At 38.2% G+C, this 27870-nt stretch overlaps 3 protein-coding genes across 8 annotated transcripts in view; 2 read left to right on the forward strand and 1 right to left on the reverse strand.

Moving 5' to 3' along the window:
• Positions 1-14552, forward strand: part of MGAT4A (alpha-1,3-mannosyl-glycoprotein 4-beta-N-acetylglucosaminyltransferase A) — a 73343-nt gene extending 58791 nt beyond the window's left edge. For all 4 annotated transcript variants that reach the window (XM_041418185.1, XM_041418187.1, XM_041418184.1 and 1 more), the window contains 4 exons: positions 9933-10011; positions 12259-12325; positions 13340-13452; positions 13617-14552. In XM_041418185.1, the coding sequence (XP_041274119.1) occupies positions 9933-10011; positions 12259-12325; positions 13340-13452; positions 13617-13643 (286 nt within the window). In that variant the 3' untranslated portion in view covers positions 13644-14552. The remainder of the gene's footprint in view (positions 1-9932; positions 10012-12258; positions 12326-13339; positions 13453-13616) is intronic.
• Positions 4740-24808, reverse strand: UNC50 (unc-50 inner nuclear membrane RNA binding protein). 3 transcript variants are annotated; one of them, XR_005953667.1, is made up of 7 exons: positions 24579-24808; positions 23576-23859; positions 22590-22710; positions 20541-20680; positions 20363-20464; positions 9493-9556; positions 4740-5074 (listed from the first exon to the last, which is right to left on the reverse strand). XR_005953667.1 is itself a non-coding variant. In XM_041418189.1 (6 exons), the coding sequence occupies exons 1-6, from the start codon at positions 24806-24808 to the stop codon at positions 13504-13506; spliced, it is 912 nt and encodes a 303-aa protein (XP_041274123.1). In that variant the 3' UTR covers positions 13473-13503. The 3 variants fall into 3 exon arrangements, 2 of the variants coding, with proteins under 2 accessions (XP_041274123.1, XP_041274122.1); XM_041418189.1 differs by lacking the exons at positions 4740-5074; positions 9493-9556 and adding an exon at positions 13473-13538; XM_041418188.1 differs by lacking the exons at positions 4740-5074; positions 9493-9556 and adding an exon at positions 19535-19842.
• LOC121343212 (cytochrome c oxidase assembly factor 5) lies at positions 24776-27806 on the forward strand. Its single transcript, XM_041418190.1, has 3 exons — positions 24776-24908; positions 25315-25398; positions 27511-27806. The coding sequence occupies exons 1-3, from the start codon at positions 24807-24809 to the stop codon at positions 27550-27552; spliced, it is 228 nt and encodes a 75-aa protein (XP_041274124.1). The 5' UTR covers positions 24776-24806; the 3' UTR covers positions 27553-27806.
• Positions 27807-27870: the final 64 nt, after the last annotated feature.

Consider the following 27870-nt stretch of genomic DNA (forward strand, 5'->3'; position numbering starts at 1 on the left):
AAGTCAGTGACTAATTAGATTTACAGATGTTGTAATTTCAAATTATTGGGGACTTGTTTGTCGGTGTAACTTGAGCAGCAGCTGCAAATTTGGCAAGTGCAGGTCTAGTAGAGCAGTGAAGTTTCCTGATATTTCAATGATGCTTACTGAAGCAGTCAAAAATACAACTGTGACTGGTAGACTGAAACACAGAAAAGGGAAAATGGACCAAGCACAAGGAAGACTTACCTGGTGGGGAAATGCATCTGATGGTGCGAATTAAGAGAAGAACCCACTTTTTATAGCAATCTTGTGTCTGTGAAAAGATGCAACAGGCTTTTTCTTTTTTCTTTTTCTCTTTTAAGTTTTAGAAGAGCTCTTTGAATTTAAAGGAAATTTTGTCTGCCAAGTCAGTTTGAGGTAACTGCTTAGTAACTGCCATAATAAATTTATGATGAACAAGTTTTTTAATGGAAATACTGACCACAGCTCTGACTGGATAAATAGCACATCTGTTGCACTGTGACTGACTTGTTCCTGTAGTTTATTTTTCCACACCAAATGTTTTGCTGAACTGAATTTGAGTTTTCTGCAGTTCAGTAATTAGCTTTCATTAAGTCTTTAAATATTTAATTTTTGAGATCTGAGAATATTGTCAGGGATAACACTGTCAAGGATCTCTTAACTTAAAGTGAGAACTGAGCTCACTTCACTGAGCAGAAAGTAGCATTTGTTCCTATTTTATGCAAGACCTGGCTGGCAGATTCCTGCTGAATATTGAGCAGTCAAATAGATGGTGGTTGTTCTAAACCACACCTGGAGAACAGGAACATGTAAATTGAAACATTTTAATGCTTACTTTAGTGACAGCTCTTGTACTGAAGCTTTCTAGATTCTTTCCAAGCAAAAGTTCTCCAGCCAAAACACCCACGTCTCCTAATAGTAATCTAGGGTCTTATCCTTTGCAATAAGAAAATATATACATTTCTTTCAATAGAACATCCTTGAGAAGGAAAGTAGATTGAAGGAGGTTCCTCTTAAAAAAATTGCTTAACAGTGTTAAAGATATGTTTGGTTTTGGTTGGTTTTTTGTTTTATAAATAAAGGGATGGACTGTTCTCTAAATGCTCAAAACAGCCTGCATTGTAAAGATAAATAATATTGAATGTCTGTGCCCTCAGGTTTTTGCATAATTATTGAAATCCACTTTGCTGTTTTGGCATATACATTGCTGTTCCAAGCACAGATTTATTTATTAAATCTGACAGTTTTATTTAAGAGTTTCTTTATGAACCAGTCAAAACACATCTGAGAAAGACATTCCATCGCAGTACTTAGGTGATGCTGATGTTCATCATCATCCCAACCACTTCTTTTTTGACCAGGTTTCAGAGTCCTCCCTATAGGTGTGATTGACATAAATCAGATGTTGTTTTCAAAGAACATATGCACTAATTACTTTGAGAAAACCCTTGAAAGTGCATAACTTATGGCTGTTCTGCAGTAGGAATTTAGAATGGGTATTTTTAGAAAGGGTTTCAGGTTTGCTTCAGTTATAAATGCATTTTAAATGCTGACCTTTATTTTAAAAGAAAAAAGCTGCAGGAAAGGACAAGTATGTATTTTATACTGTGGAAAAATAAGAAACACCGAAAAACAAAACTTACCCCAGCCTCACTAGTATACATACATACATTTGCTTTATATTTTTAAAATACAAGGCTCATTGTTTCTTGTATGTAACTGCTTCACAGAATCATCAAGTTTAGAAGAGGACTTCAAGGTGATCTAGTCCAACCATCAACCCAGCACCCCTATCCCTAAGTGCCACATACAGTTGCCTCTTGGAAACTAATTGAGATGGTGACTAATCTGACCCTCCCCTGATGCAGCTTAAGGCCATTTCCTCTTGTCCTTTCCACTGAGACATGGTAGAAGAGACTGACCTTCACTTGGCTCCAACTGTAGGACTTTTGCTCCAGACTCCTCTGCAATACTGCTTCATAGCATTACTTCGAATATTTTCAAAAGGATTAGCTGCTTACTTTTTTGGGGGGAGGAGTAATGTGGTTTTGCTTGTAGTATGGGGGTTTTTTCCTTCCTTTTTCCCCCATCACTGCTTTGATGCTTTTTTTTGCATCACTCTATAGTTGCCCCATAGCTGGTTGGCCTCTCCTTTTAGCAAATTACTGAGTAGTCATCCTAATGTGACATTGACAATTAATGAAGTGATTTTATAAGGTACAACTTGCTGACTGGAATTTCAGTTTTAAAGTGGAATCTTTATACCTTGACAAACCACCTTGTAGATTACATTTGCCAGCTTGTGCTCTGATATTGGCACAGATACTGGATGTGCAGTATTTGAGACTATTCATCTAATTTTCTATATTCTGGGCACTGGAATCACAGGCAACACATGATGTTAACCTCACTCATATTTCCCATGGCATCCTTTCACAACACAGAGTTAATAGTCATGCAAGAAAATATATATTTGACTATTTAAACTAGAAAATCAATGTATTGAGTGTGAATAGAATCTTGTTGGACTCCTGGTAACTAATGATATACATTATTTTGTCTGCTTTGAAATTATTGTGACAGTGCTGAAAAATACCTGCAAAAAAAGTGACAGATGGGTTCATGATATTTTGTAAAGGAAAATAAAGACAGCTTTTAAAACAAGTTCTCTAGCAGTGAAAAATAAAATTATTTTTTTAACTACAAAAAAGTTACCAAAAAAGTATTCTAGCAGTCAGTCTTGTATGTATCCAAAATATAATTAATTATCCATCCTACAGGGATGCAAATCCTCCTGTGGCTAGAGAGATACAAGATCAAATGCATTACATCAGGAAAAAAACTTCCTAACAGCCTTCCAAAACTGGAAATGGAACTTCCTCATCATTTGCTTTTGCAGTAACAACCACTCAAAACCTAGCGACCTGCAAAATTGTTTTGGTTTTAGATGAGTACACCAGTGACTTGCCTGATGTATAAAGTGTTATTTGTTCATAATCACTATTCAGTGTAGAACCTCCCCTTCAGCCCAATACATTAAACCTTTTATGAGCAGTTTTAGCTCAAGAACCATGTAAGTGCATAAACACAGAGTGTGTAAGTTGGAAATAATCTTTAATTCTGATTCTAGAGATATATGCTATTAAAGTGCAACACCATTTTTATGAAGCTTGTTATAGTCATGTCAGCTGATAGGAAATATTTGAAAATCTCTGAGTGTATTATTTTAAATGTTTTGGTGTTTGTCAGTACATTTCAGGTGGGATAATACTTTTAGCGTACATAACAGAGAATTTGAGAACTTTGGTTTTTCTGTTTGGATAAGCTTCTGTACTAATGAGTAGAACATCCTCAAATGGATGCACTGACAGCAGGGATTTGGCAGGCAGGCTCCCAGGCACTGATGATGTTTGCTCTGGGCATGGAATTCTGCCCATAACAATGAGGCCAGGACTTCATATGAAAAGGGAAAAAAACCTCAAAGTATGGATCAGAGACAGAAGAAAAGAGCTGCCTAAGCCAAGGACATGCTGCCTCTTCCTTAATGGTACTAATATCCAAGATTTGTGTACTTGGCAGTGTTCCTGGGTTTATAGTTCTTAGTCAGAAATCGTGGAGGCTTAATGCTGTTGCCAGAATGTTAGATGTCTAATGCCACTTGAGATACTCTAAAATACTTCACATGATTTCCAGAAGGACTGGAGTCTCTGAGATGTCATAATTGCATCTTTCCAGCCTTTGATGAGGTCACATACCCAAGTGCAATCTCAAATGGTGGCAAATGCCTGTGTATAGGAAAACTGAAGGGAGTTATCTGTGCCTCCCCAGCCAAGCTGGAGGGCTAAAAAATGTTTATGTGCACACACCCACATATACACACACACACAAAATTCAAAACCCCAACAAAGCCGTTCTACATCTCACTGGACTAAAAATTCAGCAGAAGGAACCTTGTAAAAGAACAATCAATCACCCCCAGCAAAAAATGCAAACAAAAAAACTCTAGCCACGAAATAGAAAAAACCTCAAACCACCTCCAAAATGAAAAATTTAAGATTAATTTAGTGCCAGACATTTTTCTTACAGTTGATATCAGCCCACTCCAGAGAGACAGTGCAGCTTTAGAAAGTGGATGTCACAGTCTTATCTGGGGAATAGTAGAAGAGTAGACCAGAGAGTGAGATTTTCTTACACAGCTAAATACTTTCTACACATGCTGCACAAGTGAAGAGGGTTAGGAAATGGTACAGTTTTCAATGATTCAGATTGAATTTTGAAGTGGTGTGAGAAAATTAATTTCTTAGGCATGTGATAGATAAAACAGACTCAGACCACTCCCCAAAATCCTTCCATCACCTCTTCAGTCAAGCTACTTTGTGGTCCATTGACAAACATGAGAAAGTTCAGCCCTTTTGATGCACTGGGTTGACATTTCTGTGAAAATGGGGAATTCAACCCTTGCAGCTCTCACCCATGCAACCCAATTTATATAAAGACACTTAGATGGGCTCATTTTGTCAGAGGAAGTGAAATCTTACCATGCATTTTGCATAGAAGGTAATAGGGTGGGGGTATTTTTTGTTTTGTGTTGTTTGGGGAGGCCAGGGCATTTCTTCTTTGTTGGTTTGTGGGGAGTTTCTACTGAATTTGGAATTATAAGAACAAGATCTTATATATATATATAATATATATAAAACAAAAGCTTCCACTACATGCTTACCTATTGTGAGTACTTGGCAGATGCATATATATAGACTGGAGGAATTACACTTTTTTTGAAAGTATAAGCAGTTTTTTCAAATTACTTAGTAAGAGGCACGAAGAATAGGAGAATAAATTGAGCTTGAGAGAAGGAAAAGAAATGATTCATCTTCTGTTTGTGTTTTGCATGAGGAAATAGTGCATGGTTAATACTGGTTTCCAGTGACAGTAGAATAACACTTCCTAATTAGGATTCTGAGAAAGTGACACAAAGGAGGTAGATTAGTTTTCTTTTACCACATTTGCATCCAGTGATCAAAAATGCTGGATAGAATTGGTGAATAATCATTCTTGCAGTGGATGATGGCATCTGTAGAAAGCCAAAAAATTGCTGACTGAATATTGCTTTTACAGAAATTCATGTTGTGCAGAATTAAAAACTCTAAGGCTGCATGTTGCTATGGATAATTTGTTCAAAAGTGGAAGGAAACATTTCCTCTCTGCCTTCCTACCTATTTTCCTTTTCTGAAAATGGGATATAAAATACATCAGATTGCTAAAAAAGAGACACAGGAGGATATGTGAAGGAAAGGATTTGATTCCTGATGTTTACAGAGCACAAAGGCATGCATTCTTATATTCTTAGAATCTGATTTAGTATCAGGTCAAGTAACTTGTTTCCTTCAAAACAAAACCCAGATATATTGACAGTGGATATGAATTGTGCTGTTTAAAGTATTTTTGTATACTGTTTCCTTTTATAAAAATTACATAATTGGCAATTTATTTAAATAAAATATAGAAGATTTTTTAACACCTAAAAGAAATCAAATGGGGTAATAGAGAGAATAATAGTTTTTTGGGCATAAGTATGCTTGGATGTGAGAGACAAAAGAGGGATTCATCCCTTTATAAGCAAGATAGGGGATGGGTAGTGGTGTGCATAGGTTGTTCTTTTTTTTTTTTTTGAAAGCACAGCTGTTGAAAAAGTTTAGCTATTAAAATAATAATATAGTCAGCAGTTCAGATTAGTAATATTGATTTATCCATCTTATGAGGGATGTTACAAAAGGTGAGAATCTTTCTGGGTGCTCACTATTGGAGGGGTTCTGAACCTGAGTGTGGGCTTTTAAAGTACCCTAAATAGTTGACTGCATTGGCAGACTAATGGTATATTTTGTCAGTGTACAAATGATAATCACACTTCTACCTTCCCATCCCTTTGTGTTTTAGGATGTGTATGAATATTTGTTTCAGCTTATTGGCTGGGGGGGTTTCCCCTCTATTTGTCTTGATTTTAGATACGTATCTAGCTCCATGGCAACAACTCAACCCCTCAAACTGGGTAAATAATGAAGTCACTGAGTATGAAAACAGAAGTTTTCTTTGCAGCTTTGACTTTGCTCCATTTAGTTTGGTGATTTGTGTTGTTTTTATCTGTTTTTGTTTGTTTTTTGAACCTTCAGTGCTCTTGAAATTCTGTGTATTTTTTAATGCTACATGAAATATAACACCTAGCCTTCTCTTATTCTCATACTGCATTGAGGTCAGGAGCAGAATGCATGTGAGTTCATAGATTTAATTATTTCTGGTAGAGAGGAGGTTTTTCCTCGGTGTTTGAATATCTAGAGTAGCTGGTTATTATCTTTGACCTGTGACTCTTTAGTAGTGTTTGGTTTTTTTAATTTTAGGTGAATTTGTGTTTGGTTGGGATTACTATAATTACAGATCCATTGCTTTCAGAATTTTTATTTGAAGGAATGCTTCAGAAGGTGTTAGGTTTAAGCAGCAGGTAGACAAGGAAATCTTAGTGATTCTACCCTAAAAAAAATGTTAAGTAAATAGGGAGAAAAGGCATATATTTTTACTGTTTACATGGCCTGTAAATCCCAGGAGAGGTGTCAAAATAATTTAGCAATTGAAAGCAAAGCTATTCCCAGGTCCTTGACTATCTGTATTGAGATATACCTATCATAATCTGAAAACTATAGAGCTGTAGAATAATTTAGGTTGGAAAAGACATTTGAGGTCATTCAGTCCAGTTATAAACCAGTGTTTTTCTTGAAAGAAAAAAGGACTGGGCCAGACATCTTACTACTGGTGTAGGAATTAAATAAAAGGAAACAACCTCGTAATCCTATGGGTATCAGCTGGATTACTCTACTTTAGTGATTTAATGAGGACCTTAAATGTCCTGCAAATGTCTCTGTGGTTTTTAGAAATGTCTGTTTTACTTAAAAAATATCAAATCAATAAATCAGTTCATTAGTTAGGGGACATAAGAGTCTTCTCTCCACGTGGGAGGGAGAAACCCATAATAATCTCTCATTCAGTTAAATATCTAGCGTAACAGCAAGTTTGTAAAAAAGGTCTTGGCATATAAAGAGTGCAAACCCAAAGGGTTTGTGGAGGTAAAGATAGGTTCCTTAAAAGCCATTTCAAGGGTTTTTGAAAGGGAGGTTTAACTGACCTTTGTTTTGAAATTAGTTTTACTCTCTCAAGCTATTTCCAAAGAATCTCCATTGGAAAATCTCCCCTGTCAGAATAGCAAGTTTTACAAAAGAATAGCTAATGACAATTATTTTAAGAGCTGTATAACGTCTGTTTGTTCATAAATTAAATTTTATTTCAAATAAATTTTTCTAATTGGTAAATTTTAGTTTTAAACAGAATATTACAGATATGGATTGACTGTGTATGTGTATTTAGGCTTCTGTTTTCAATCTGTGTAACTTTTAATGTCTAAGTAGGTGTTATCTGTCAAGTGTTGAAGCAAGGCTCAGATATAAAAATATCCCTTCCTTTCTAAACATAATTTAAAATGTGACATGAGCATGTGTTACATTTGTGTGTGCATATGGATTAACAGATAGTTATAGAAAATATACTAAAATAGCAGGTTTGATTACATGGAAATCAGGTTGGATTAATTACTGCTGTAAATTGTTCTGGCATGGTGCCAGAGTGCATTGCCCTAATGGAGTGACAACTGCTGAGGAGGGGAAGCTGCAGCTCAGTCTCAAAGCTGATGGCACAGTAGGAGAAATGGTTGGCTGTGGCTGTGTGCTTGCAGGCTTGTTTTTAAAACAAGCAAACAAACCCAAATAAATAAATGACAACCTCTCACAAACAAACAAAGCCCTCACTGCTACTGCTTCCCCTAAAAAAACCCATCCAAAACTCCAAAGCTAATCACTGTTCATTGAGAGCACAGTCATCCCAGATCACAGGGAGTTTCTTTGTGGATTTTTAGGTATGTCTTCTCAGAACTAAGTGCTAAGGGAAAGCAGCATGTCTGTGGTTTGGGTGGAGCCTTTGATGCCATTACCTTAGATGGCCAGTTCCATTTGAAATAAAGTCTCCTTTGAATTTGCAGTGTTTTCAAGAGAAAAAAATGGCCAGTACTGCTTAGGACACCTGGCTGACTAAGGAATGACTGGTTAGATCTATTAGGTCAAAAGACAGCAGAATGTACTTTTAGTTTTCTGGTCAGCTTTCCTGAGAGTTTTGTTTTGCTTACTGTTGAGATGTCCAATGAAAGCATCTTCCTAGAAAAAAATTACTATTACTTGTTGGGGTTTTTTGGATGTCATTAATGTCTAGAAAGTCAAAAGATTTGTTTTGGAAGAATTGTGGATGTTTCAAGTAGCTTGTATACTTTGGAATTTACTAACCTAACATTAAAGTACAGTGTGGAAATTATTTTTCTTGAGACACAATAGTGAGTCTTATTTAATCCAGTTCTGTTTCCCAGTACAACTGTGCAGTTCTGCTGAAACCAATGGAATAGAAATCAGTGTGGCTTTCTTGTATCCCAAGTTTGAGGTCACAGACATTTCTGAGCTGGGCTCAGAGAGCTGTTTTCTTGTACTTGTCTTGTAGCTATGAAGTATGGATTAATGGCAGGTATTCAACCTGGCTTCAGATATAGTGGATAAAGACAAGCTGGAATTTACATTTCTAACTGCATCTTAATAAATTGCAAATTGAGATAATGTTTTTAATTTTAATCAAGTAATAATTTCTGAACTAATTTTGTCTCTGGCTGGTGACATATTTAATGATGAAGAGAAATTAACACTAAGTACCATCTAAATTCCAATTAAAGAAAGATTTGAAATGTGTTGATAGATTTTTACATATTAATTTAAACCTAATAAAAGTAAAATAGTCTTCCTAAAAGTGGTATCTGAGTAGGTGTAGGATCTAATTAGTTTATGACAGTAATCTGAATTAACTCCCGTCCACTAGAGAAAATGGCAAGTAGTGAACAATTTTCAAGCATTGATTCCACCTAGTGGTAAAAAAATATTATTACTGGTTTACATAATACATATTCAGAATAACATGAAGTTCCTGTCATATATAAAGAAAGAGGAATTAACTGTCTCTTTTGTAACATAATCTACACAAGTGGAGTACTGCAAAAGATGTTCAGAGTAGGCAGCTTGAATTTGAACACTTCACTGATTGATACTGATAGGGATGGCTTAGATAATGTTTCAAATATATTTGTCCAATTAAAAAAAAAAAGTTAATTGCACAATTGTGTGAATGTAGCGGGGACTTTGTACAGCTTTAAAAAGGTACAGGGTTTTTTTATGTGTGTCAAAACCAGGCTTTTATGGTTTGGGTTTTTTGAGGGATTTTTTTTTTTTCTTAAATAAATCTGTCTTTGGAATAGAAGTTTGAATTCAGGTAACATGAAAGGTGTGGATGTGGGTTGGGTATTCCTGGCACAATATCAATGACATTTTGCAATGAACCATGGACTTGGGGAATACTCACCTGGCAAAATATTGACTTGGCTAAGTTCCCAGAAGTGTTTCAGAAGGGATCTGCAGAGTTCATCCTGTGGGCACAGGGAGAGGGTGATGTGTGCTGAGGAGAGGCTGAAGAAGGCAGGGCTCCTGCTTCTGGAGGTGACACCAGTGTGTGCCAGGCAGTAATGACTACAGCTTTGTGTAATGCAGTCTGGCAACAGCACATGATGCAAGCTCCCTTCCTGTGTAAAACACTGCCCAGCTGCTCTTTAGAACTGGAAACCTTGACCCCTTCTGATCACAGTGATATGTGAAAGCATCTTATCCCCAGCTGATGTAGGCTCAATATAAAAATGATGTTTATCCTTGTAACATCTGTATGTGACAATTAACATGTAAGACAGTAACACAGCTGATTCTGATGGATGTGTGTAGACTGTCTTTTGTTTTCCTTTTTATTTATAGGTACTTGTTCCACAGTGGCAATCCAGAGCATCCAGGAGACATACTTCTAAACACAACTGTAGAAGTTTTGCCTTTTCAGGTACGAATGTTTTGTTTTGTGTCTTCTCCATTACAGGATAAAAGCAAAGTCTCTTTATTAACTTTTTTAACAGTGAGGAGATATAAATGCTTCTTTTAACTGTATGAACTTGATGTTCTGATGTTCTTATACTTCTCCTTCTTTTAACTGGGTATGTTTACAAAAGACTATTGTAACTATTCAAATGTTCATTCAGGGTGCAGTCTGCTACAAGTGCTGTTGGTAATTTCGAGGTGAAAAAGGTCATTTTCTTCCAGTTCATTGCTACTATTTAAAACAAAAAAATAAACAGTCTTACCTCTCCTGTGTATTTTCGGAAATGGGAAATCTAAGTCAATCTGCTATTTTTCTCAGTAAAAAAGTCTTAGTTCAGGGACTGACACACATCCAAACCCACTAGATACCAAAATATATAGATTTTTAAAACAGAATTTTCCCCAATTTCTTTCTCCCAATTTCTGATGTTTTTTCCCCATAAAGGAGCCTGTTTTACCACAGGAGAATACCACACTATCTAAAGTATATTCTTGTTTAAGTCACATGTTATGGGTTCTCTTCTACTAGATATTGCAGCTAACTATTTATATCACAAAGACCGAGAGGATTAAGATGTTGCTTCAGACAAATTTATTTTATTTAGTATTAAAATGGCAAAGCATCTCTACCTTCCCTCATATACCTGGTGTAGGAATCTTGAAATCTAGGCTGAAATTGCCTTATGTTGAATATTTTTTAAACTTTCTTTTTATCTATTTTTTTGAAGTAAGTAATTGTGAAGGAGTTCATATCTCCATTTTCTCAGTCTACCTTCCTTAGAGCAGGCAAAAATAGGAAATTCTTACTATTCCCATCATTAAAAAGAAAATTGTTAGTTTGGTTCTAATTATAAAACATGACATGTGGGATATTACATCATAAGATCTGAGGGGTTTCTTTCTCAAGACCTGTGGAAATACATTCAACCACAAAAAACAGCAGCAGGCCTCACTTCATCTAAGGGCAAGATACCAAAATGCACAAGATAACGAGCAAAAATATGCAGCAGGCATCTCTTTTTTTGGTTTTACTTGGTTGTGAAATGTCCCTCACTGGAGCATCCTTTAAGGAAGTAATGCTACAGAGGTTCTATTGCTATTGATGCAATTTGTGGAAAAGGTAGACAAGAAATTCTGCATCTGGCCTGTTTCTAAGCCACTGGTGTCAGAATAAAATATTGTCAGTAAAATAAGGTCAGCTGAGGACAGCAGCTCCTCAGGGCCCTGTTTCTCCACCTGGACTTCAGCAGAGCTAGAAACTCATTCAAGTATTTTAACCCTCATCTTCCTTAAGTAGAATTCAGAAAAACCAAAAAACCCTTAGAAAGCAGAGTACCCCCAGACTGGATTTGTCCCGGATTCAAGCAGCATACTAAAAAACCCCTCAAGACAACCTATAACAAGAACCTGCCCCAAACACCCCAACAACAACAACAAAGAAAAACAAAACACCTGTCCCTGAGGTAAACAACCAAAGACATTCCCACCACTTTTTCAGCAGCCTTAGTTCAAAATAGGAATGGAAAGGAAAAAAAAAAGCTGATCAATTTAATCTCCATTTTGCCAAGCATTTTTACTTAATTCCTGGGAAATTCATAGAGTGGGTCTTTCAGTATTGGGTCATGGTTGTACTTTTCAAGCTGTTTTTCAAGATCTCTTCTCCAATTTTTTTGGTGCTTATTAAATAAAACTTACTGATTCCCATTGATCCCCATATAGTGAGGCAGTGATAATTGTGGTGCTTCCCTTGCTGGTCTGATGGCTTTCCATCTCACCCAAAGTCTTAGATCAAAAAGTAAGCTGTAAGTTTTCATTTCTCTAAGAGAGAAAGCTCTTGTTAAGCCATAGAAAAAGAAGGCAGGTCCTGCCTTTGCTTGTCTCCTGCTGTGTGTAGTACGTGCTAAGTATTCTGTTCACGTGGCAATTACCATGCGAGCTTTATGGGCCACTTAGAGTACTTGATTTTTCTTCTTTGAAGCCAATTATTGTTCAGTTCTGGAACACTGCTGCTCTTTCTTTTTTTCTTTTTCTTTCTTTTTTTTTTTTTTAATGTTTGCTTGTATAAGGCTATAAATAATTATATTCCAGGCTTGTTCTTAATTATTTGGAAAAAATGGATGCTGAATATATAAGAAGAGTGCACACACATTTGTTTTCTCTGGCAAAGTCATATGTCAAAATAAATTATCTCATTTGTGCTTTGTTGTTCTAGAGTGAAGAACTGGTATTAAGCAAAGAAACCAAAGACAAACGCTTAGAGGATGGTTACTTCAGGATAGGTATGTAACACAGAAAAAAATGTGTATTCTTACTATTGCAACTCTTAAAGACATGTTTATTAAAACGAAAACAAACATAAACCTGAGTTTTTATCATTTATTTTTGGGTATATGATCCCATAGGCTTTACTTAATGTTGTATCCACTAATTCTTTTCAGAGACTGATGTATTGAACAGAGATCTCTCGTGACTCTTAGTTGTAGTGTAGCTACGTCCAACTTTTCCGCCAGGATTGATCACCTGGATTATAATAGAGGCCTTTCCAGGTTTTGTAAGATCACCTCCTCTGTCCTGTGACTGCACAAGTGCTTTTTTGAGTTGTGTGCTTGCCCTGGATTTGAACCCACCCTACAGACAATCAGCTGTCTCATCACAGGATGAGATTGGCATTTCAACAGCCAAATGGCTGTTGGGGAAGGTGCTTGGATACATGTTGTCAAGGAAGAGAAATTTTACCCATGGATTTTAATTAGTTGCTGAACAGAGTTTGGGCAATCCTGCTATAACTTTTTTTGTCATAATAAATTACAGTTGTTGTCTATATGGCTTAACTATAAAGTCTAACTGGACTTTTAAATTGAATTCTTACTCATCCTAATATAATTGAAGATGCTTTAAATAGGAATATGTTATGCATGAATGATATCCCTTGTCCTTAATCCTATTTGAAAACACATAAGCCAAAGGCATCATATTAGTTCTGTGATATTAAAAGAGTACCTGTACCAAAATCTTCACAGAGTTTAGGTGTTAATGCCTTTAGACAGTTTCAAAGGTTTTACTCTTTGTGTAATCCTGTTCAGATTGGTGTGCACTGATGATGTGCCCCATATTGTTTGCTGCTGCAAAACTGGATCTGATGTCAAAATCACTCACTGCCTTTTATTTTGGGAATGATACTGGTTTCACTGTGGTTCTGTCACAATGATACTTTGAACTGTGATTCTACAGATACATTTTCTGGATTTTGTGCTGCAGTTTGTTGAACAGGACTTAATGATATACTTTTGCAGGGAAGTTTGAAAACGGTGTAGCTGAAGGAACAGTTGACCCCAGCCTAAATCCTATTTCATCATTCCGGCTTTCCGTGATACAAAATTCAGCCGTTTGGGCAATTCTCAATGAGGTAAGAAGTGGTAGAACATTGAAAAACATAACTGGAGAACGGGAGATTTCTTCATCCTGTTTTGAAGCTCAGACTTCTGGCTAAAACTAGAAATAGTTACCTCTTATTACTGAGAAATGTAATACACTAAACCATGACTTATTTCTTCTGATTCTCTATTTCAGATTCATATTAAAAAGATTACAAACTGATCATGGAAATCTGCTTTAGAGGAAAAAGAAAGAATTCTTGAAAATTCTTCCTATAAAATCTGACATCCTTAGCAAGTCACAAATTGAAAATACTGAGCATGCACCTTATTCCAAATGTCATTCTTTTTCACTTGAACTCTACCTCTTGTGAAATCTACTGTAGATGAGAAGATTGTATTTACCCCTTCTTATCTGATCCATCCAGAAACTGATGCTCCACACTGATAACGTTCGACTGAGGCCCAAGTTGTCCTCCACTGTAATGTGACTTTACCATCTTATGGTTGCAGAACCCTGCTACGCTTAACCTGTACTATTTTGATAGTATAGTAATATAGAGTTGTACATATTGTTACATTCCTTGAAGAAAGAAAAATATAATTATTGTTAAATAAGTTTTATGAAGGGGGTACTTTCGGAGTTCCATTTATTTTCTATAACAAGAACCCTCTTTTATAGACTGTCAGGGATATATATTAAAAATGCTAGGGATATTTAATTTATTAAAATAATTTGAAAAGTACATATTTTTATGCGGTAAAATTTTAAATTGATATAGTTTTTTTATGAATTCTCTAGTTTAAGTTATCTTTCTACATTTTTCTTTGGAGATGCAAACATAAATTAATACCATATTTCAAATATACTGCCATGTTAAAAAGAAAACAAGATTAAGTTTCTAAATTATGTAGTTTTATACACAGAATCTGAATGATGTTCAGAGGCATAAACAGAGTTCTGAAGAGCATTATTCTTTGGGGCTATGAAATTCCACTATGTACAGTTTGTAGCCACATGAAAAGCATGTTGAAATGTCTTTTTTTCATATTATGTACTAAATCTGCAGTAATTTTAGATTTAATCCATTGCATTTTAGAAGAATTTTTTTTTACTCCAAACCAGTTCTTTCTAAAAATATTTGTAAACAAATTCATTTTCTGTACTGAAGAAAATCATTCTCCAGCTTTGCTTTGGAGTGACAAGAGGCTACCTTTTATCAAAAGAATGAGCAGTAGATACATTTGATTTACAGAGGTCTCCTTTTAAAAAGTTCTGTTATGGCAGCATTTATTTTGGACACATTAGTGAGTAGTTACAGTTTATTTTCTTCCTTTGTTTAAGAGTAAGGTCTTAGTTTGACTCCTTTATGGATCAGTATGGTAACTTGCACTAACTATAGTGGGAACTGAATTTGGCCTCAAGTTAGTAGCCTGCCTTTTTGTTTCAAGGGAAACAACAGTGATCTTAAATGAATCAGAAATTCGGTCAGGAACAGAACGTGGTCTGGATTACAATCAGAGTGGAACTGTTGCAGTTCTTATGCTGCTGCTTTTCTTAAGAGTCCTTCTGCTTAGGTGCTTACGTGTAAGGACTCAGGCATGAGAAGATTTCAGTTAGTCAGAAATGGCTAGGAAAAAGAGAGGCAGGAATTCCTCCCTTTTATTAGGAATGAAGTGCCTGATTGACATTGGAGGGAGGCATCCACCCTGGCTTGGGTATTGTCAGTTGTGCTGTGAACCAGCCTCCTGGAACTGACATCTCAAAAGCTGGCTAGCTTTCCCTGTGGAAAAAACCACACTCTGCTACCCCCAACACAGAATCATAGAATCACTTAAGTTGGAAAAGACCTTTATTGTCTTTGTGATCAGGGCACAGATGCACAAAACCTGTTGCAGGTTCCCTGATCTAGAGCAGGGGTCTTGAATTTGTACTTCCCTATTAAAGTTCAGCTGATAGATTTGGGCTCCCTTTCATGATAGGCTTGTAAGTAGCAGGAGCCTAAAGCTGCCTTGCTAGCACTGCAAGCACCACTGGATTATAGTGTCAACCTGTCTTCTCTTCTGCCTTGTTGGAGAACTGTGCCATAGCTTTGACAATTCAGCAATATTCAAGTTGAAGAACTTAACTACTTCTACATGTTCTCATTTTGGTTTAGCTATGTTGTCTGGGGACACAGGGAAGACAAGATTTGTATGCAGAACAAGACCTTCTGTTTAGACTGGCTGGTGTAAGTTCAAAAAAAATTGGATACCAAGCAGACCTTGTTTACTTTTCCTGATTGCATCAGGTGGTGCAAATAAAATGTTACTTGGAAAGCTTGTGTTGCCCATAGATGCTGTGGGCATAAGCTAAGCACTGGTCACATAAATGGAGTTTATTCTTGGATTTGGGAATGTGGGTGACTAGGCTCTGAATCCTGTGTGACTCTAGCCTATTGTGGTGCTACAGCCCCGTTTATTTCCTGTACAATGCCCTGCCATCAAATTACCAACATGAAATGGTTTTTTTTTAATCACACATCAGCTAGCAAAGGTCTGAGAAAATATTTAGGTTTTCTTCTTAGCTGTGTCTGTGAATGAATGATGCAAGTTATTTAAACTAGGGTTATTTATTACAATCCAGACTGCAGAAATACATTAGATATTGCAGTTTCTTAATATAATTAGTTTTGCTGACAGTGACCTTTTCCATTTCTCCGTGAGTCTGGAAGTTTACTGGTACTATTTATGTAAGAAACCTGTGTGCTTATTCTAAAAGCATTACTGTTCCTGATATTTCACAGTGGTTAAGATGAATCACTGCTAATATATTTAAATACACAGAACCCCATACCACATTGATTGCAAGACTGGTTAGTAGTATATTTAGTTTTCAAAGATGTTGAGAAGAAATTTATCCAAGACAACAAATTAAACTAGTGTGTGGTAAAAAGTGGGTTGTTTTCTAAAGATTGATGCATTTTTATTACATTGTAGTAGCAGGAGTTGAAAATACTCTGGGCTGCTTCAATACTTTCAATGTTCCTGAGCTTATAGGCTCTCTAGATAAATGTGTCAATGAATACAAATGATATTTCATAGATACAGGTAAATTCAGAGCTGGTGTACTGCAGACAGCTATTTTTGGCTGTGTACCTTTAAATTCCAAATCAGGTTAAAGTGGTGCAAGACTCCTTCCTGGTAGTATGGTGAAGTAAGAACTCCTGGTCTGTTTGGCTCATCAGCCTTTAGCTTGGGTACTGTTTGTGAGTGGATCTGCACCAGTGAGCCAGTCTCCTGCACGTCTCCATTGTAAGGGACAATATTACCATAAGAAATCTTAAACAGCATCTTAAACCTATGACCTGTTTGGAGGGAGTTTTCCCTGCATGCATTCAATTTCAAGTTACTTTTGTTGTCACCTTAAAAATCCCCTTGAGGCCGCTGAATCTTAAGAGTTATCCAATAATGGAAAGTGTTTGAAAAAAACCTGCACTGTCCTATACTCCTGTTAGCTCCTTCTGATGCTGTTAAAGCTTCAGAAAAGTAAACTGTGAAACCAAAGGCATAGCCAGAAATCTTCATTACCTGGGCAAATGAACTTCTTATACTGGATGCCAGACAGACTGGCTGATGTGAACATTTGCTTTTTTTGAGCTGATCAGGATTGCTCGGGACCAAGAAAACACAAGACTGCCAGTATAACCTTGCTTTGCTCATTCAGTGGGTCATCCTACTGAACACTTTGTAAATAATGTGAACAGGATGTGATAATTAGAGTGTTTCTAAAGCACTGTATAAGGCTTTGAGCTTTTGCAGGCATCTCAACCGTGTGTTTTCATTGATGGAAAAAATTCCTATGGATATTTTTTTTTTTTGTACTTAAAGATGGCTTAGAAAAATTCAAATAGATGTGATTCATGGACCAAGAAAAGACTGGAGTCTTCTGTCGTATCACTGCTTGTCTAGCTGTTTTGAAGCAGTTTTTAAATACCTTGAGTCAGTTTAGAGCAAAGCAATTTATACTTTGCCTGTGTGAAACACAGTTCCTTGAATGAGCTGAAGTGTGATTAGTCTTTGGAAAAATTCGGAAACTGTGTACCAGTTTCCTTTTTTTTTTTTTTCCCCAGATATATTATAATTTCAGTAATCTCTGTATTTTGTTGGAAGTACTTGCTCCAGATGAAGTATCATAGTAGTTTACAGTTCACCTCCAACATGGAAAATATTATTTTAGTTTCATAGAGGAAAAGAAAAATAAAATCCTCTCAAGCCTTGCTCCGCTAAACTATATGAACCCAAGGTTCTACGTTTGTTCTTACTAGGAAGGAGTTTTCTGAAAAAGCTAGACCAAGTAACTCTAGCTAGAAAGAGGGGGGAAAAAAAGTCCTTGTGTTTTTAAATCATCTTTACAATCACCAGCATAAGGCTGAAAAGCTATTAAACAACTGGTGTTTTCGGCTAGCATTGATTGCTGATGTACAACACACAGCCCATGGAGACCTGGTGAATTAGTCCTTGAGTGTCACCTTTCTGACCTTAGTGGTCTCTAAAGGGTTTGGCTAAATTCTGCTGTAAACAGTGAACTGCTGGAAGTTGAAGTAGCTTAATTTTGAGAATGATGAAGCCTTGTTTCAAGGGGGAAAATGTTGATATCTCTAAAGGGAAGGTACACAGGCCCCGAGTCCTTCAAAGGCATCGCACCACAGGGCACGAAGTATGAAGTACTGTTGAACTGAAGTGGATGATCAGTGATGCTAGGATTGCTGTTAGGGAAAATGTGTACAGTTAGGCTGCAGCTGCCTGCAGGACAGGAGCTTGTGCTGTTAGCCAGGAAGGGAGCAGATCCTGACTGGAAACCTTCCCCTTCCATGGATCAGCGGTTCACTGCTTTCCTTGCTTAAAGGAGAACGTTGCTCAGCATCTGCTGAGAGGGAAACATTAATCTCTTCAAGCCTTAACAGTGGCTGAAACACACAGTACTGTAAGATGCACTGCCAGCATATTTGGTATTTTAAGATAAATTATAGTTTTTCCTTAGATAGGGCACGAAGTATGAAGTATTTTTACTGTTGAACTGAAGTGGATGATCAGTGATGCTAGGATTGCTGTTAGGGAAAATGTGTACAGTTAGGCTGCAGCTGCCTGCAGGACAGGAGCTTGTGCTGTTAGCCAGGAAGGGAGCAGATCCTGACTGGAAACCTTCCCCTTCCATGGATCAGCGGTTCACTGCTTTCCTTGCTTAAAGGAGAACGTTGCTCAGCATCTGCTGAGAGGGAAACATTAATCTCTTCAAGCCTTAACAGTGGCTGAAACACACAGTACTGTAAGATGCACTGCCAGCATATTTGGTATTTTAAGATAAATTATAGTTTTTCCTTAGAGATCAAATTCTAGTATTGAAATTGTCTTACTGTAACCGGTTTACTCTTGTGTTGTTTTGGAACCTGAATCCCGGTGCTCATGTTTCATGCTGAAAACTGCATTGGAAAGCTGTCATCTTCACTTTCCATAAGGTATTGTTTGTGATGGTCAGTTTCTACTTCTGCCTTGTGGACTTCACAGCTGCAGGCATTGCCATGAGCCCACCCCTGTAGCCAAACCACCTTGTACTTTCGTTCCATGTTCATTGATTGACCTGCCACTCAGAATGGTGGATGTAGTAATACCCACTGGACTGCTAGAGATTTGGTTTAAAATTTGCTGCTATCTTTGGAAACCTGATATGGGTCATGTTAATTGTGCCTTTCATCACTGTTTCTTCTGTGTGCCAGAGTTGTCCATGTATATTTGAAGTCGTCACTGAAGTAAATCTGCTTTCACAATCTCTCATACAAGGAGAGGACAGATGTGTATGTAGAGACAGCTGTTGCTTTACCATCGCAACACTATTGATCTGTACTTTCACACAGTCCCAAGGCAAGGTATTCCAATATTACTCTTCAATAAAACTGCTTTTTGGTGTCACTTAAACCCCTCATAATGTAGAGCTTATGCCGGTATGTGCATAGTATCTGCAGTAAGAGTTACGCTACATAGACTTGTTGCAGTTAAATTTAAGCTACAGAAATGTCCAAGTAACTTGTTTTTAGGAATGTACTGCAAAAGTATTTGAAAAAAATTGCTAACATGTTTACTGTTGTAAATATTTTAATAAAAAAAGGACACTTCAAACTTTTTTACACAATTATCTACAATAAAGAGAAATTTACAACCATTTACAAAATGTTGCTAATTTTTTCTTTACTGTCAAAATGGCTAAGGTAGAAACAAAATAAACATTAGATACATGAATTCCTGGTTTTATTTCACTCTGTATTTATAAAAGGAACAAAGCATCTTGGTGAAGTTCCATCCACATGCTAATGAGATCAAATAGAGCATGATGAGAAGTGCAAATGGATACAAAAGAATAGCTGTGTTCTTCAAAAAGGGCAATGCTGAAACAGAAGCAATATTGAAGCAAGTATAAAGTAGTGCTCTTTAAAAAAGGTCCTTCACGTAAAGTTGCCTTGGGGCAAGGCAGCAATAAAAAATAGTTCTGCTCTGCTCTCCTCCTCAGACATCTCTGCCCTACTAGCCCTACAGTTATCTCAAAATGCCTTGGGGAACTGTTTTACCTAAAACTGTGGTCTAAAACTCATTACAGAATTTTTATCTACTGCAAACATCTTCAAGTGGATTTACAGAGGAACAAGAAAACTAAGTTACAGTGCTACAGAACTAATACAAGGGAATTTGGTGAGGTGGAGAATATAAATTCTTTGGTTAAGATGTCCCTCCAGCTGAAAACATGGATTGCTACATTTCTATCATACTTCATTTACCACAAAGAAAGAGTTACTTCAAAATGCAGCTAAGCCTCTGCTTTACAAATAATATGCTAAGATCAAAGTAATAGCCTGAAAACATGTTCTTCTTTTTAGTCAAACAAATAGAAAAGACGTTGATGTTACTCACCACTGTATCCTAGGAATGTCACGTAGATGTAATAGCCGATTGCAATCAGCCATAACGTATTCCCAACAAAATACCCAATGACAGAATCAGATATGATGACATCTGCAAGAGGTAACTGCTCTCAGCTGTTTTGACAGTGCACCATTTTGAAGCAGAGAGCTCAAAGTATTCTACTTACAGTTGATGAAGAACAGCTGGATAAAATGCAGGATGACTAGAAGAGGGTAGAAAGCATTCAGATGTACATCAAAGGCATATCCCCACTCCACATCATAATCTCTGTTCTGCTGCTTCACCAAGTACTTATTTGAAATGAACCTATATGAAAAGATATTTGAGACTGTTGTTAATATGAATCTATAAAGCTGACTGACAAAACATAGGTTTGATGTAGTAAGTCATGTGTGATCCCAACTCTCCACCACAAAGTTTCTGCTATCTGGGAATAAAAACGTGCAATAATCATGCAGACCAGACTATTGTTAAAACTCTCATCACATCCCTTGCATGCTACAGGCAGCTGAAATACCCTGCAGGTAATACAGAAACAAAACCCCTTTATAAAGAAGAGATCAGTGCTACAATTTGTGGCAAGCTACAGAAGCTGCCACTTCTCTGTAGCACAGGGAGATGACTTCAGTGAAGTGCTCTTACAGGATCAGCACACCTCACACAGAGATGGTTTATTTGATCTCTACAGAACTGATGTACTGCAAGGACAGGAGGGCAGGAGAGTGCTCATAATGTGTGCCTGTTATTACTGAAAAGATGTGCAGTTGCAATGTGCACTGCCTGGTATTACAGGCTACTGAATGAGCCTCAAGGCTCTTTCCTTCAGCTTAAGTTCTGCTGACATCAAAATATTTACCCCATATAGAGGAGGAACAAGAAGTCAATACATGCTCAGAAATAAGAGACCAGATTTTTCATGGAAGCTTCCTCTGACCTACTCTTTGTGCCAAAGGTGGGGGTGCAAAGAGGCAGAGCCTGGCTGCAAGGTAAGGAGAGGTGAGGCAAGAAGGAGTTTAGACTGATTAGGAATGGGGAAAGCTTTTGGGAAAAAGGTGAGCTTGCACTGGAAGAAGGGACTTGAACCAAACTCGAGCCAGGTGACTGGTATTGAGGCCTGCAGGAAGCTGACTAAAATACAGAGCAAAACCAGCAGATGCTGAAGTCTTCCTGGCTTAGGAGACTGTATCCTGAAGCAGTCTCCTGCTGGACAATGGGGATAGGAAGCATGGAAGCATCACTATAAGCTCATCCTGAAGCAGTCTCCTGCTGGACTGCTGGACAATGGGGATAGGAAGCATCACTATAAGCTCTTTCCCAAGCAATTTATGAGTTGCTGTTCCAGACAGGAGCATAGGTCAGGTGGACCTTTCGTCTATCAACTACGTTTCTTTTATGTGCCTCATTCTCAATTTTGCAATTACAAGCAGGAGTTCCTGAGGCCACTGTGCCTTTTCTAATCATCATCACTTTAAGATGCTAGCTCCATCCCTAAGAATTCTTAAATGCCCTTACTTTCTTAAGTTCTTTGTAAAATAAAAATTCTTTCTTTGATGCCCTCCCCTTGCTGCAGCACAGAAACAGTGGCTTCCTGTCATTTCATGTTTCCCTCACTGCTGGAGGACACATCTATGGTGCTGATGAGGCCTGGATTGTAAAATGACCTGCTCCTGCCTCCTACTTCTGCAGCTCTCTGGACAGGAGAGGATAAAACTGGCAGTGCCTACCAACAAAGCAAAAAGGTGCCAAGCACAAGACAGAACAGATGGGACTGTAGTGACACTAGCTAAAAGCTTCAGCAAGAAGCACGGCCCAAGTGTATATGGTCCTGCTTAAAGAGATTCATCCTCAGGCTTAAACTACTTGACTTCTTCATTCATTATTTTGATTGAACAGCTTTTCCTTTTTTTAATCACCTTTTTCTATTTTTATTTGGCATTACCGCTGAATATTAACCAGCTCAAGAAGAAAGAAAAAAAGCTGGAATGTTCATCATAATACAGACCTTCTGACCATTTAACCTTGCAGGAAATAGTAAAGAAAGATATGTATTCTTTTTTAAGGTATCATTTTGAAACAATTACAACAGCATAAAACCTATAGTCAATACTTGAGTGTAAGTTTACCCCAAACAAAGAACCAAGTGTCTTACAAACAGCAGAGAACTCTCTGTGTCTGAACAGCAATACTGAACTTGGCTTCAGAAATCACTACTTACCACATCAGAGTTGCAATCAGGAGCCCCACGCCTACGCAGTCTATGAATACAACCCAAAGTAGCAGTTTTATTGTTTCAAAAAAACCCATGTCCAACACAAATCCAAATCCTACAGTAGACACTGAAAGCAGAGAAAGATCATTAAAGTCAGCTGTGGAAACAAAAGCATGAGATCTTAAAGTGATGGGGTTTTTTTAAATATTCTATTATGAAACCTCCTTTTTTTCCTTTTTATTATCCCCCCAAGATTTTCAGTCCAACAGCTCAGGGGGGTTTTTCCACCAAAAACTAGATATAATGCAATTTATTCAAAATATGAACACTCATCTGTACTTGGTTCTAATTGTAATGCTCCATCCCAAACTATTTTTTAAAAAAATCAGACAATGCTACAATAGAACATTCTTTGTTTTATAAAAGCTCCTTGTTAACCCAAACAACATGTGTAATTCTATCTCATTAAAGAGTTTTTCTATTATGAACACTATACATTATTTAATAGAAGGCAACTGAGACAATACTGAATTTGCAGTTCAGTCATTTATATTAGCCACTTTGTTATAGCTTAATTCTGCAATATACACAATCTCACCAGGGCCTTTATGGTAAAAACAATGTTTTATTCATAATATTCAAGTAAACCAAATATTCAGTGTTTTTAAAGAAAAACACTGCCATGTGGCATAGGGTTTTCTTACTGTCTGTAAAGTTACAGACAGTGTATGCAGTTCAAAATGCAACAGAAAATGAGTTGCAATGGAGAGTTCAATTCAAGACTACAGAGTACTACTCAAGCCTACTCTGATTTCTACTTCTCACCTTAACTTCCAAAAGGCTAGGCCTTTTTCTTCTGTTCTACTTTGATTAAAAGATCATCCATACAGATTGGTCCTTTTGTGTGTGTGTATCTTATCTGAAGGAAAATAAACGTTCATCCCTAAACTTTCCCTCCCTCTTCCTTATGCTGTCCGTTCTCCCGCACTCACCGCAAAGCCAGATACTGAGTAGCACTAGGAAAGCAGGATCATCTCTTGCCCATTGGTCCTTTGTCTGTTTTCTGTAGTGAAAGTTCCTGTAAACCCTCTGTGGTGAAGTGAACAGGTAAAGCATCTGCCAAAGGGCAAACTCGAAGTCCATCTGTCGGAAGTGGAAGAGCCTCCGGAGGTACTTGTAGCGTTTTGCTCCGGCCGTGTGCCTCGCAGCATCTCTGCGGCTCAGCACACCATTGCCCTGGCTCCCAGAATTAACCAGCGTGGTCGGCAGCATCTTGCTAAAGAAAGAATTTCAAAAGATGCGCTTGATTTTGCACACAAATACTGAGTATAAATAAAATAACGTGATGCAGACCACAGCTGCAATGCTGAAGTGACTAAAATGGGCACAAGCATAAACAATGACATTGGTTGGAGCAAATCCAGAGGAAGCCATGGAGTTGGTAAGAGGGCTGGAGAGCCTCCCTTATGAAGACAGGCCGAGAAAGTTGGGGCAGTTCAGCCTGAAGAAGAGAAGGCTGTGTGGAGACCTCCTAGCACCTCCCAATATCTGAAGGAGGAAAAGAGGGAAGCTGGGACACTTCATCAGGAACTGCAGGGATAGGACAAGGAGTAACGGGCACAAACTGAAAAGGGAAATCTAGGTTAGATACAAGGAAGAAATTCTTTACTGTGGAGGGGATGAGGCACTGGCACAGGCTGCCCAGGGAGGCTGTGCACGCCCCAACCCTGGCAGTGTTCAAGGCCAGGTTGGATGGCGCTTAGAACAACCTGATCTAGTGGGAGGCATCTCTCCCTACGGCGGGGGAGGGGGGTTGGAACCACATCTTTACGATGTCTTCCAGCCCTTAACAGTGTACGATCCCACGACTTAGGAGCGGCCCGGCCGCCGCTGCTGACGAACACCCGCCCCCCCTCAGCGGGGCCCGCGCTCAGCTCCGGGCCGGGCAGCGCCGCTCTCCCCGAGCCGAGCCCCGCTCCGCGCCGAGGGTCTCACCTGCTGCCCCGGCCCGCGGCGCGACCCCCGCCCCGCCCGGCACCGCCACCACGGCCGCCTCCCGCAGCCTTCCGGCACCGTCCGTGGCGCAGGCGCTCGGGATCCTTCCCGAGCCGCCCCGTCCCTTCCTGCTCCCGCCGGAAGCGGCCGCGGCGCCCGGCATGGCGGTGGCGGTCGGCGGTGGCCGCGGGGCGGGCGGCAGCGGAGCGTAGCGCCGGGCTCGCCACCATGCCCAAGTACTACGAGGATAAGGAGGAGGACGGGCGCGCCTGCAGCGGCGTGAGGGAGGATCTGCGGCAGTGCCTGCTGGAGAGCCCCTGCGTCCTGCAGGTGAGCGCCGCTGCCCTTCCGGGCCAGAGGCCCGCAGGTCGCCCTTTTAGGGCTTCTTACCTGTTGTTCGCAGCAGTTTAGGGAATTACAGCTTCAGAGGAGAGCGCACGTCACCGTACCGAAGCGAAATCCGCAGTGAACTTCTCTGAAGTTGGAAGTAAATGATCCTCAAAGGGCCCTTCCAACCCAAATTACTCAGTTGGCCGGAGCGTGGTGCTGATAACGTGGGTCGTGGGTCCGATCCCTGCATTGGCCTTCCCTTAAGAGTTGAACTGGATGATCCTTGTGGGTGCTTTCCAACTCAGAATGTGCGGTGATTCTGTTCTATGATTCTGTCAGGTGTTTTGATGTCTCTTTGATGAGGTGTAGAAATCAAGTTTTTAATCTTTCTTTTTTCATCTGCTAGGAAAACAAAAGCCCTAAACAATGCTTGAGGGAAGGACACTGTAGGAGTTTGCAAGTGACATTCTTTGCATGCAAAAGATCAATGGTAAGTGTGGTGTGTCTTCTGCTACTGGCCTGGATGTTTCTTGTCCTTTTCCCCCTCTCTTTAAAAAAAACACATTGTTTCGGTAAGGTGGATGTCATTCTGCAGAACAGTACTTGCCTTTGAATCCTGATTAAACTGTGGATGTTGTATTAAATTCTCATGAAGAAGAAGCTGTAGAGTTGGAAAAACTGGAAAAACATGTTTAAATTGGGTTAGGCTTAGAATGTCACAGATAGTGATGTAGGTATTTTCACTATTGTTTTTAGTAAAGTTTTGGGTTAAAAAGTATTAGTAAATCAGGTAATTGTAAGGTAAAATATCAGCAAGCTGTGTTTTGCCTGTAAGATCTTTGAAAAACATTTATATAGAGAACATTTAAATGAAGTGAAGTAAGACTTTCACTGCTAAAGCAGGATATTGAATTCATGTTGAGTCATTAGTTTTCTTGGAGTACTGGAATTCATGATAAGTAAGTTTGTTTTTTAATATAATGAACTATCCAATATGGAAATGACAAGTCATTTTAAAAAACATGATTAGATAAAAGTTTTCCATATTTTGAAAGGAATTTCTTGTCCAGAATTCCAGAATTTTTTTGCTTGTGTTTCCATAATATTTAAAACATATTTAAGATGTGGTAAAGATGGTATTAAAACTTTCCAAACATGAGAAGTGCAAGGCTCATTTTTATTTTTATCTGATGACGAGTGTACAGCTGAAATGGTACTTTAATTTTTTCTTCCATTTTGTATTTGTTGTAGCAGCTTTGTGTACCTCTTTTATATGAACTGTATTAATCCATATAGGGACAAATTATTATTTCTGTCTATGGGAAGGTGTTGCATATTGGAAGTTTGAGACTACAGTAGTAACATATGTGTCTCCAGGTGATGTGTCTGTGTGTTTTTGTCTGTGGATTGTTAAGGGAGCCTGATGAAACTAAGTTTCTAGCTAAATGCCTCCAGTTATGCAGAAGAGGCCTGGCTCTTAAATGATTTTATTTAACTCTCCCAAATTTTAAGGCTGATGAGTGAAGTTTTTCTTGTCCTGTTAATTCTTTAAATTTCAATAATCAAATCAGTCAAACTTGTTATTTGTTATAAAAGGGTAACTTAAAGACTGTCCAAAACCAAGCTAGACACTAAATACAGATATGATTTGCAGTAAGCAAAAAATCATCAGGGGTTTTGTCTTGATGCTGTTTTCTTTTCAAGGAAACAAAAAGTCTTATCAGAGGAGTAACTTTAGTACACTTTAGGTGTTGAAGTAGGGCCAAGGTTTAAAGTGAAAGCTGCTTGATTACTGGACAAGCTGTGTCATCATGAGTCTAGCTCTTTACAAATTTTGCTGCAGTCCTGAATTCTGGAAGACTGTTAGTTAATGTTGGTAACAGAAACCTCCTCAGTCTAATATCAGAATATGGCTGAGTTGCAATCTGTCACTGCCATCTTCAAGACTGGCTATCTGAGTTCAGCAGAATTCTCCCAAGACCAAAGCATGTTTTTCTGCTGCTTTTGGAAAGAACTTGCAGTTTAGCTTCTGTAAGTACTGCACTGTGGCTTTCATTTTAGCTTTGCCATCTTCTTTAGCCTTTCATTCAATGCTTTTTCTGTAATTGCCAAAATAAACTTGCAGATTTTACAAGATGAATATTGTTTCTGTTTTTACTGGTTTATTTCTATTTTTTCCAGAACTTTGTGTTGTTTAACTTGTCCCTCTCCTCACAGACATTTGTAGTGACTCCTACTTCAGCCAGATCTGAATTTTACTCCTTCACTTTATCTATTATATTTGCAAACTGATCTAAGTGGATTTACTCTGCCTTGTTTTTCATGGGTTCCTTGCCATCCTACTATGCTGTTTTATCATTTATGTTGTTCATTTCAGAATGCAGAGGACACTTACAACATAATTTTAGTTTTGTGTGAGGTTTAAGATCATATAATGCCTCTTTCATCGGAATCCCCTGTGGCTTGTTGGCTACATAACTAGTTTTGTTCTGCTTTATTCTGGCCTTGGTCCTGATGTTGCAAAGTGCCAAGGTAGCACAAACACTCTGCCATATCTCTTTGGGAAAATACCTGCTCTTAATGTATTGTCTTCAATTTTCAGTTGGATACCAGGGCAAGATTCAGAGGAAGGAAGGGATACTGAAGTCTTCGTCAAGAGATCTTGCCATGGAAATTTGGAGCTCATCAGCACTCTACACAAAACAGAGACTAAAATAAGAAGATGGTACCTGCTGCATCCTTTCATGCGGTGTTTTCGTGGAAGGTATCTACTCCTGAGTATTCCAACAGATTGACCTGGATGTGTATTTAAATGTTAGAAAGAAGGCAAGCATAAAGCTGCAAGTTCTGGCCAAAATGGGTACCTGTCATGTACTTGCAATAAAAATGTGAAATCCAGAACAAGCTGCAGAAGTTTTAATTCTCTTTTGAAGTAAAGTTGTCATTTGTGACTCTCCTGTAA

The sequence above is a fragment of the Onychostruthus taczanowskii genome, unplaced genomic scaffold, assembly GCF_017590055.1.
Source record: "Onychostruthus taczanowskii isolate IOZ18803 unplaced genomic scaffold, ASM1759005v1 scaffold58, whole genome shotgun sequence".
In the NCBI taxonomy this organism is placed as follows: Eukaryota; Metazoa; Chordata; class Aves; order Passeriformes; family Passeridae; genus Onychostruthus; species Onychostruthus taczanowskii.